Source organism: Oratosquilla oratoria, chromosome 11 (genome assembly GCF_046742065.1).
Source record: "Oratosquilla oratoria isolate Oo_2021 chromosome 11, ASM4674206v1, whole genome shotgun sequence".
Lineage (NCBI taxonomy): Eukaryota > Metazoa > Arthropoda > Malacostraca > Stomatopoda > Squillidae > Oratosquilla > Oratosquilla oratoria.
In genome coordinates, this window is record NC_134787.1 from 28081165 (window position 1) to 28093406 (window position 12242).

The window sequence follows — 12242 nt, forward strand, 5'->3', positions numbered from 1 at the left end:
ACATAGCACGATGACCTACTTTGAGAATTTTGTTTTTTCTCCCGCTGAATGTCAGATGATATTCATTCTCGACTTTGAACAAAATTATATCTCAATTCACAGCCTGTCTGTTGACTGAATGAGATTGTCATGCAGTAACAAAAACAAATTTGATAAATTACACTACCATGTAGAAAATAATACAAGCAACATAACAATTTGTCTTAATTTATATTTGTAATCATACCTCATTATAGCCCAATAGACAAAATTGATGTGCTTACTCTTTGCTCAACAAGGTTGAACTTGCCCAGCATGATTTGCACGTAAATGAAGAGGGTGGCCTCCCCTACAGCCAGGAAGAACACATCGCTGTACACCGTATTACTGCTGATCTCGCTGAAACTGAACAAGAAAGAATACTGGAACACTCATGTCACCTGTGTATTATCACATGATGTTTCAAATGTAATTAAACAAAGATGGATCTTCTTGTAGACACACATGAATCAATCAATCAAGCCGTTCTCCCAGGCCTCTCTTGCAGGAGATTCAAGGTCTCTAGATAAATTGTCACAACTGGAAGTTAGACCCACAATTCACTTAGAGAAAATATTTTATGATATTGTATGGATGGGGGTATAGAGAAACTCTATGATGAGACTGATGAAGAAAACAGCATAAAACAGACTGTGATTAGTACTGTGTATGGGGTGTCTAACAGAAAGAAGCTGACACCAAAGCATATCAGTCTGGGTCTTGCTCTTCACCAGGCTACACATTCTAAATCTCTTGTTGACCTGTTCCATGTAGCCAATCATACCATGATAGGCATTGAAATTGTCTGCAGATCTGACACAAGCATAGCTGATGATATTCTGGACAGGTTTGCCATGAATGCTATGTTTATGTTTCAGACAACATTGTGAAAGATCATATGATAATGATACAACAATCATTTAACAACATAGATGTGCTGGAAGCAACCCTTGATGGCAAAAATACATTCCATTGTATGTAGATGATGGTCTGGACAGTAGAGAGGTCCACCTCCCCAGCAAGGACAAGCTGTAACTGGCAAGAAACTAAAAAAATCAAGATCTATCAGGGCTGATGCTCTACAGGAATCTCAAAAGCTTGATCAAGGTACCTTAGAAAAAAGCCAGAAATCTTTACAATCATTCAGTAGACACAAGATGACTGAGATGAAATGGTTCAGTGATACTCAAGATGATGAAAGGCAGAATGCCCATGCGAAAGAATGGGCATGGGTTGTAGAGTACTGAATGAAACTATAATCACTATCACCCATGACCCTCCCCTAATAACAGCAGGGGTGCTTCCCATACTCCAGACACCAGCAGATGATAAAGACACACTCACCATTGTGATCAACTGTTTTATGGAAATATAAAATTATGTAGGCAAGAAGCACACAATAATCACAGCTAATCAACCCTTACCTTCTGGCTGCCTGGTAAAAGACACCAAGACCCTCAGGCTGCTCTGTCACGTTCTGGAGGATTGAGAGGAAACTCGCCTCCCATGTGTACAGCGCAAAGTCCACCTTCAGGTTAAAACAATGTATTGTTCTTTGTTAGACAAATATATGCCAATGGCCAAAATATTTCTATAAGAAAAATATGTTAATGATGAATATTCCTAATCAGAATATAGAACTGATAATGACCCTGCATGCATACTACAACCAAGTTGAACTTTCCAAGAGCAAAATATTTCAAAGCCATTGAAAAACATCTCTGTTGTTCAGTCAGACATAATCATGCTCCATTTAAGACTTGATTCTATATGATATATTTTATGGCATATTTAGAAAAGAAAATTATGAATCAAATGAACAATGTTCCAAAATTTGCAAGATTTTTTTAGTGGTCCACTGTATTTCATAACGATGGAATGCAATTGCAGAGGCCTCCTGCCTGTCCTACCCAGTGGCCCATGCCCCCACCTTCCTTACCACCGACGCCTCCTCCACGGTGATAGGTGCAGTCCTCCAACAGAGGGTCAACAGAGAGTTCCAGTCGACTGCATTCTTCTCCAAATGACCGGACACTTCTCAAATGCGCTATAGTGCATTCGACAGGGAGCTTTTGGCCATATTTTCAGCCGTAAAGCATTTCCTCTATTTCTTAGAAGGCCGGCCATTTACCATCTTTACCGACCACAAGCCACTCACCCATGCACTGGACAGGGTCTCTGACCAGCACTCACCAAGAGTCTCTTGGCAGCTTTTAGTCCTATCCCAATTTGATACTCACATCGAGTACATCAAGGGAGAGGATAACCAAGTGGCCGACGCCTTGTCCAGGATTACCTCAAACATTTTCCCTGATCACTACAACGTAGACTACGCACGCATCGCCGCCTCCCAGATTAACGACGAGGAACTCCGTCTCCTACGTCTGCATGACACCTCCTCCCTGCAGCTCCGACAGCTCCCCAACACTCCTGCACCATTGTGGTGTGACGTCTCTACAGGCAAACCGTGGCCGTAAATCCCTGCCTATCATCGTAAGGATGTGTTCTCGGCATTCCACGACCACAGTCATCCTTGTATTCGGGCAACATAACGTCTCCTCACGCATCCGGTCGTCTGGCCAGGCATCAACAAAGACGTCAGAGAATGGACCCGCACCTGTCTTCCCTGCCAGTCTTCAAAGGTCACGCGCCACGTCCACACCCCACTCCAGCGTTTCCCTACACCCACAGCACGCTTCTAACCGGTCCATGTGGACATTATGGGCCCCCTTCCGCCTTCCCGTGGTATGCGTTACCTGCTCACGTGCGTCGACAGGTACACCAGGTAGCCAGAGGCGATTCCTCCCCCGGATATATCTGACTGTACATGCGGCAATTTTAAGAGGGGAGTATTGTACAGCCGCGACAACCATGTGGCATGGAGCGCACACTGTCGCCCACATTGCTAGACCTGACGCTCCTTTAGCAGTGTGACCCTGCTTGACCCTACCTAACCTAATCCAATATAATTATATAATTACGCCCCACGGGTCGCTACCCGCGCCGTATATATCGGCTCCTGGACGCATGTACAGTCAGTTCACTCTTACCTTACAATAAAGGAGACAAACTCACAAAAACGTTTCTTTTCTTTCAGTAGCATCGCTACAATATATATATATATATATATATTTAAATATATATACATACATATATATTATATATATATATATATATATATATATATGACAGCAAACAGCCCCATCGTCTCTACTGATGCTACAGGATTTCCCACCCTCCAAGTTAAATACATAAATAAATAAGCTAGTTGTTTGCTGACGATACTGCGCTTGTGGTAGGATCAGAGGGATTGAGGAAGTTAGTGACAGAGTTTGGGAAGGTGTGCGAAAGAAGGAAGTTGAAGATAAATGTGGGTAAAAGTAAGGTGATGAGATGTACTAGGGGAGAAAGTGGCAGCAGACTGGAAGTGAGTATTAAGGGAGAGAGACTGGAGGATGAGGATAATTTTAGATACTTGGGTGCGAATGTGGCAGGAAAGGGAGGAGTGGAGGTAGAATGCAGATTGAAAGAAGCAAGTAAATGCCTTGGGCGATTAAAAGTGTAATGAGAAATAGACATTTGGGAATGGATGCTAAGAGGAGATTGTATGAAAGAGTGATTGTGCCGACAGCACTGTATGAGGGAGAAACATAGAACATAAGAGAGGAGGAGTTTGATTGTGTTTAAAATGAGGTGTCTGAGAAGTATGATAGGAGTTACTAGGCTGGATAGAGTGAGAAATGAGGAGGAGAACGGGGGTGGAAAGGGAGTTGGGAGATATGGTTGATGAAAGAGTATTGGGATGGTTTGGACACATGGAAAGAATGAGTGAAGAAAGCTCAGTAAAAGAGGTGTGGAAGGCAGAGGTAGAAGGAGTAAACATGGGGTGCGATCAAGGATGAGATGGATGGATGTGGTAAAAGGGGAATGTGTTGAGGAAGCATGGGTGAAGACAGAAGATAGAGGTGAATGGAGAATGGTTGTGTATGGATGATGCTGTGATGCATGAATGGGAGTAGGTGGGGGATGGGGGGGTGAGGTAGTATGTGTGAAAAAATAATTTTACGAAGATGGTAGGGTCGCCGATTTAATGAAGTGTACTGCGTCTTGCTGCATTGCTTCTGACCCAGAGCAGTGGACGAGATGCAGGAATAACCCGTCATCCAGGAAGAACCAAGATAAGAGGGAGGGAGGGTGTGAACGGGAGTGGAGTATGTGGGAATAGAATGGGTGGAAGTGGATTTTATGCCTTTGTTCTTTGGCTACCTCTCTTGTTAGGGAAAAGAGCCTTTGGTATATGTATGTATATACAAATAAATAAAACAGAATGAAACGAGGAGTATCCTGCCTTACTTCCTCTGCAAGTCCTGCGTTGTTTTCGATGGCGCCGATCCTGACCTCGGACCTGTTGACCTTCATGAACCAGGAATGGATTGTGGCCCGAGCGCCTATCACGTGACCTGTCGAGTTTCGCGTAACCTCTGACAGGAAGTCGACGAAGTTTATGGGGTATGCGTAAATGGCACTTGAGAAGAAACGAGAAAGGGAAGAAATGTTCCTTGAATAATAATACTAAAGAAAAGCATTGAAAAAAATAAAAAAAATAAATCAACAAATAGATAGATAAGTAAATAAATTAATAAGTAAACGAATGAATGAATAAATACAAAGACAAATAACATAAAATAAAATTAAACAAAATAATGAATAAAATATAATAGAATAAGATAAGATGAAATAAAATAAAATTAATAAAAGCAGTATAACTTACTATAAGTGATAAATTAATGTCAGAGAAAGTGGAACCAGCATATTGATTCGTAAAATACCTAAGATCACATGAACGCTGGAGCAACATTGGAGAAGCCATTGAATAACGAGTTCGCGTTCTGATGACCAATTGATTTATTTTCGCATTCATTCCCCAGATGATTTCACACAAAAGATCCTGATGCGAAATTCCTATTTAGTTAATCTGTATGTGGTAAATTGAGATTAATTGTCTTATTATTATTTTTATATACATGAAAATGGTGTTAAAGAATTGTATACTGGTGCTGTAGATTCCTTATATATGTGATTCTCATATGTTTTATACTTTGTAATAGGTTTAGATCCTATACAGCACTTTTAGTCGTGTGTATCTAATTGAATCCTATGTAGACATCTTTTGTTTTTGTTAAGTCACTGATACGAAGACGTTCTAGACGTCGCTTGTTTGTTTACATCCGCTTGCAATTAAACTCAAGTAAAACAAGACCCCGTTTTTCAACTTTCCTCACCGACACACTGCTACAGTGGCGACGAGGATTTGTGGATTTAGTGAGCCAAAGGACTGATTTCAGTTTTAGAAGACAGAAATAGCTGCCTTTCCCTCTGATGGTGGAGAAATCGAAGGATGAAGATATACTCACCCATTCACCCCATCGGAACCGTCCTGGCCACTCTGGATTCGTAAATAGCCTTTGTGTAGCAGGCTACAAATCAATTGTTTCAATAGGAAATTGGATTTAATACAAGTAGAATTATAATGGCAAATAACTCAGGTAAGATTGACTGTTTTGACCCCAATAAGATTAAGTGGGAGATATGGCTTAGTATGCTGCAAGCTCATTTTGCATACAATGGAGTCACTGATGATAACGAGAAGAAAACATAAAAAACAAATGTACACCTAGACTTAACGCACTTAAGTCAATCACTGGAACAACATTTGGACAAAACAAAGAAACCAATATAACAATATACAAACAATGCATACGCTCAGTGATGAATTATGCGAGTCCTGCATGGGCTCCTAATCTCAGTGAGACACACCACAACACCCTTCAAATCATACAAAACAAAGCCCTAAAAACAATTACAGGCTGCACAAATACATCACCTACAGACCATTTACACCATGAAACAAAAGTCCTCAAAGTCAAGGACCACCTCGACATGAGAGGCACACAAACACTTGCTGCAGCCACCACAAACACATCACACCCGCTACACTACATAGCAGAACACCCACACACACCAAGAAACATTAAAACTACACCCAAAGACCTTTATTACGCACAGATACTCTCTTCTCTTCCTCCACAACCACCAAATACCAGCCTCCGGAAACATATTCATAATCATATCACTCACCGCTCCATTAACACACTGAAAGACAACACACTGCTGCATGCCAGACCCCCTGATATCCACCCTTCTGAATCCTCTCTCCCACGAAAGGACAGAGTCCACTTGGCCAGACTGCGATGCGGTCACCACCCAGCACTTCTAAGCTACCAGAAGAGGCTGGACGACCGTGTTGTGAACAGTTGCCCAGGATGTAACACTTCACCCCATACCATACAACACATAATGGAAGACTGCATTATACACAATCATGCACGCAAACAACACAACATACACTCTATAAAGGATTTGTGGGAAAACCCAGTTTCGGCTGTGGCCTTCCTTGGGGAGACGGGACTGCTCGGACAGACAGTCTAGGGAACGACAACAACAACAACAACAACAAGAAAAATTCTTTATTAGTATCATTAGGAAGTGAAACATACAGCACGCTAGCTTCGCTCACTTCACCTAATTTGCCACATGAGAAAGACTATAATGATTTAGTGAAGCTTTTAGAAGCACATTACAAGGTTAAACCGAGCTATTATTGGAGTTTGATTAAATTTCAAAACAGAAAGAAAAAATCTGTTGAAAGTTTAAGAGACTTGTATGCAGACTTGAAAAGTCTAGCCAAAGATTGCAACTTTGGGACCTTATTCGACGCCCGAGTGAGAGACCAACTGTTTATGGCTATTGAAACTGAAGTGTATTTCCCGAACTTAGTTGCAGAGAATTTGGATTTACAAACTATGTCTTCAACGGACACCTTAGAGAAAATTTTAAATTTGGAAAAAGCTTTCGTTGGAGAAAAGCTCCCGACCACTGAAGTGAGGAAAGTGGGGATTAGTTCTGAATATTCTAATAGTCAGAAAAAAGAAAGTTGCAAGCATTGCGGGTATCCACACCAAAGTGAGAACTGTAGGTTTAAGCACCTAACTTGTTCAGTTTGTAACACGAGAGGACACCTAAAACGAGTGTGCCGTTTTGATAAGACTGTGTCTGGTAAGCCACACAGTGCCCAGAAAGGATCTTTTGGAAAATTTACCAACAAGAAGACGTTTGGAAAAAAGAAAACTAATATGGTTTTCGAGGGAATTTCTCAGGAAGAGAGAGATACTGGTAGTGATGATAACAAATTGTTACATTTAGTGGATCGACCTAGCCTTCCAGAAGTGGTTAGTGTTGATATTTCTCATGAACCTATACACAGTGTTGTAGGTAAGGTTTTGCCAGTGAGAAACAAGGTTGATATAAATATTGAAGGTCATAATGTGCCGTATGAAATTGACTGTGGTGCCAGTGTGTCGACTCTAACCTTACATTGGGTTAAGAAATTAAATTTATCTTTGGAGCCTAGTGATAAAATTTTGAAGGCTTATGGTAATAATGATTTGCATGTTTTGGGTAAGGTTTATGCAAATATATTTTATAATGGTCACAATGTAATTCAAAGTTTGTATGTAGTTGAATCTAATAACTCTAACTTATGTGGAAGAGATTTAATGCCTAAAATTGGTATTGCTCTCACAGGTATAGAGGAAGGAGTTAATGTTTTGGATTCCAAGGTACAATTAGATAATTTTTCAGCTGATTCTAGATTGCCAATTTCATGTGTTGTAGCAAAGGTACACCTAAAGAGCGGTGCTGTACCTAGTTGGAAAAAAGCAAGGCCTGTGCCCTACCACTACAGAAAATTGGTAGAAGATGCTTTAGAAGAGTTAGTTGATAACAATATCATTGAACCAGTACATTCTAGTACTTGGGCAGCTCCAATTGTACCAGTGTTAAAAGCTGACAAAAAGTCAATGCGTATCTGTGTAGATTTCAAGGAGTTAAACAAAAGTATTTCATGTGACCAGTACCCTTTGCCTAAAGTTGATGAAATCCTTGCTGTTGTTGGGAAAAGCAAGATATTCTCAAAGATTGATTTAAAAGATGCTTACTTACAGGTGCCAGTAGATGATGAGAGTCAAGAATTGCTAGTAATTAATACTCATAAAGGTCTTTTTAAATATAAAAGATTACCCTTTGGACTTGCATCATCTCCTGCCATCTTCCAAAGATTGATATCCCAATTATTGATGAATATAGATGGAGTAGTTGCCTTCTTAGATGACATATTAGTCGGAGGAGAGACTAAAGAGGAACATGATATGAGATTAGATAAAGTGTTGAAGGTATTTCAGAAACATAATGTTGCTATTAACAAAAATAAAACTGTTCTGAATACCAATTCCTTAGAATACTTAGGATATGTCATTTCAGGTGATGGCATAAAACCTTCACCAAGGAAACTTGCTGCTATTTTAGAAGCACCTATACCAAAGTCTGTAGGTGAAGTTCAATCATTTTTGGGTCTAGTAACTTATTATTGTAGGTTTGTAAGAAAATTTTCAAGTGTATTAGCACCTCTGTAGGATTTACTGAAGAAAAATGCAAAATTTAAGTGGTCTTCTGTTGAAGCAAAAGCATTTATGACTGTTAAGGAAGAGTTAGTCAACTCTGATTTACTAGCCAATTTTGATGGTGAACATGATGTTATTGTTGAAGTAGATGCTTCACCAGTAGGAGTAGGATGTGTGTTAATTCAAGAAATGAATGGTAGTCCAAGACCAGTTTACTTTGCAAGTAAAAAGCTGTCTGCTGCTGAGCTAAATTATTCTCAGTTGGACAAAGAAGCTCTAGCGTTAGTGTACGCGGTAACTAAGTTTAAATATTTTTTGCTTGGACGTAAGTTTGTGCTCCGTACAGATCACAAACCTCTACTTGGTTTATTTGGTAGTGAGAAACAGATTCCTGTCAATGCAAACGCAAGAGTACAGCGTTGGGCATTATTGTTATCCCAGTATGATTACCAATTGTGTTTTAAATCAGGCAAACAAAACATTGTAGCAGATACCCTGAGCCGTTTGCCTGTATCAGATTCTGTTTTAGACTCACATACACCTGCTGAATATGTGAATTTAGTTGAAAATTTGGAAGATCAAAATATTTCCTATGAAAGGGTTAAGGTTATGACAAAGAGTGATCCTGTTTTGAGGAAGGTTTTCCAATGTGTTAAATTTGGGTGGATTGATAATCCTGTTATTTCTGAATATGCAGCAGTTAAAGCAGATTTAAGTATATATGAAGATGTGTTGCTATTTAGGAATAGAGTAGTTATACCAGCTGAATTAAGAAGTAGTGTACTTTCACAGCTGCATGTAGGTCATAATGGTATCAGTGCTATGAAGGCTGAAGCCAGGAATTGGATATGGTGGCCTAAGTTAGATCAAGATATATCTGAGGTTACTAAAGCTTGTTCAATTTGTTTTAAAAATTTTCAAGGTTCTCAGGAAGTTACCTTATCATGGCCTGAGACGGGTAAGTCTTGGTGTAGACTCCATATGGACTATGCAGGTCCAATCAATGAAAGTTATTTCTTAGTGATTGTGGATTCACACTAAAAATTTATGGATGTTCATGTAACAAAGTCAACAACATCTACAGTAACAATTTCTATGCTGAGAAAAACTTTTTGTAATTTTGGGTTACCTGACATTGTAGTTTCAGATAATGCCTCATCATTTGTATCTGAGGAAATGGAGACTTTCTTTGAAAAGAATGGAATAAAACATATGACACCAGCCCCATATAACCCATCATCTAATGGTTTAGCTGAGAGAGCTGTAAAAACTTTCAAGGAAGGATTAAGTAAATTTAAGGAAGGTGATATCAGAACCAGAATTTGTAGATTTTTGTATAACTACAGACGTTCAATTCATTGTTCCACAGGTAAAGCTCCAGCTGAGCTAATGTTTAACAGAAACTTCAGAGGTATAATTGAGAAAATTAAACCACAAAATAAGAAGGAAAAGGTTTTGGAAAAAGAGTGTAAGTTTGAGAAGTCTGAACATAAGATTGATGATGCTGTTTTTGTAAAGAATTATGGCAAAGGTCATTCATGGTTGGAAGGGAAAGTAATTGAAGTTCTAGGTGTGAGAAACTACAAAGTGATGTTAAAAGATTTTGGAAACATTGTTTGGAAAAGACATTCTGATCAACTTATGCCTAGATATACACCAACTGTTCCCAGTAATGACACTGTACGTAAAGACAACTCGGGTAGCAGTAAACCTTTTGTGACTATGTATTCTTCAGGTCAAGGACATTGTCCTAATAGTTCAGAAGTAATCGATAAGGCTGATGAAAATTCCTCTGTAAATGTTGATAATGATGATAATGCTGTGAAAGTACCAAGTCCACAACCAGTTAGAAGATCTAGCAGAGTTGTGAAACCACCTGATAGATTGAATCTATAATTGTGGTGTTATAAAGATAAATGTTTCAGTTATGTTCATATGGATACTCCTTTTTCAATAAGGGAAAAGGGATGTGGTAAATTGAGATTAATTGTCTTATTATTATTTTTATATACATGAAAATGGTGTTAAAGAATTGTATACTGGTGCTGTAGATTCCTTATATATGTGATTCTCATATGTTTTATACTTTGTAATAGGTTTAGATCCTATACAGCACTTTTAGTCATGTGTATCTAATTGAATCCTATGTAGACATCTTTTGTTTTTGTTAAGTTACTGATACGAAGATGTTCTAGACGTCGCTTGTTTGTTTACGTCCACTTGCAATTAAACTCAAGAAAGCAAGACCCCGTTTTTCAACTTTCCTCACCGACACACTGCTACACTGTATCTCCTCGATTTGGGCATTTTGCTATGGTCTTGGGAATAGGTAACTAAGACAGACAGACACAGAGAGATAAGAAAGCAGAAGACACACAAACAGACATGCAGACAGAGAGAGAAACAGGTTTTCATAAACTTCAGAGGCACATCGATAAAATTTTCCTCACCTCATATTGACATTATTGATCCTGTTGATGATATCTTCTTGAGTCAAGTCATGGATGGCATCCTCGTCCCTCTCCCACATGTCGAGGATGCTGAGTTCGAGACAGGCCATGGGCATCCTGTTGTAAAACTGGCAGTAGATGTCGTCCTCGAACTCGAGCGACCAGTCGAAAGGCAGGCTCGGGTCGCGGTCGGGGAAGAGCTGGGTCTTGATGTTGGTCAGCTCGGCGCCCTGCCTTCCTCCTAAGGCAGGAACTCTGCGGAAGAGCCCGGGTGATTTTCCAGTGAATTTCGACGACAGATCTCGAAGAAGCTGGGGTGTCTTACTGTGGGGGTGGGTGGTGATGGTCACCCCCCTACTACCCCAAGGAGAAACCCATAATCCACAAACCAAGGTGATTTAAATATTTACCGACCGATTTAGGGAGTTCTCCCCGTTTTCTTTATTTACACATGAGGAAGGAGGGTTGCCATGTAAATGAAGCAATGGGGGTAAACCAGCTTAGATTGTCGGGCCCTACTGTGGTTGTGCTATGCTTTGCTGCATTTTCTCTGACCCGGGCAATGGACGGGAGACAGGGATGGCACTTCAGCCACGAGGAGCTAAGATGCAAGGGAAACAAATCGGTGATGGGTGGTTCTGGGATAAGGTGGGTACATGCCCTGACTGGCTATCTCCTTTATAATGGAGATTTTTTGTATATAAAGTAAAATTGACTGTTGGGAGCTTTCATAATTATGTAAATTAATATCTGCAACAACAGGGCTAATCAGTGTATGTTGCATCAGTGTTCGATCGTTACAATTCCTGACAGCAGAAAAAATTAAGTAGAAAACACTACGAAAGCTGAATTCAACCTTCATCTGTAAAGCTGTGGTCATGCTGATATTCACCCACTAGGAAAATAAAAGTTTGTCATACCTTTTTATCACCTCAGCTTATTGCTAGCCATCTGTTCTTCGAAACCGACACTTGTCTAACTCTTTTGACGTGTTTGACGAAAAATGTAATGCAGCCAATCAGAAGCCTTTGTTTGTACGGCTGGATTGGGGTGGTCCCCTCTGTATCATATCCGTCAAAAGTGTCTAGTTTTATTGCTAAGTAACTGATTTAATAAAACTTTAACGAGTAAAACTTTCTACCACATATAAAAAACTAGATTTCTTTCTCATTTTATGGTGCTTCTTTTTACATAATCCTACGAGTCTCAAATATAACTTGCTATTTATTTTTCTATATTTTTGGGGTGCTCATTG

At 39.7% G+C, this 12242-nt stretch overlaps 1 protein-coding gene across 1 annotated transcript in view; it reads right to left on the reverse strand.

Moving 5' to 3' along the window:
• The window catches only part of LOC143029695 (patched domain-containing protein 3-like), an 88929-nt gene that overhangs the window by 59070 nt on the left and 17617 nt on the right, over nucleotides 1–12242 (reverse strand). The window contains exons 5-8 of the mRNA XM_076192534.1: nucleotides 10988–11242; nucleotides 4372–4543; nucleotides 1443–1546; nucleotides 264–384 (exon numbers count right to left, since the gene is read on the reverse strand). Coding sequence (XP_076048649.1) covers nucleotides 264–384; nucleotides 1443–1546; nucleotides 4372–4543; nucleotides 10988–11242 — 652 coding nt within the window. The remainder of the gene's footprint in view (nucleotides 1–263; nucleotides 385–1442; nucleotides 1547–4371; nucleotides 4544–10987; nucleotides 11243–12242) is intronic.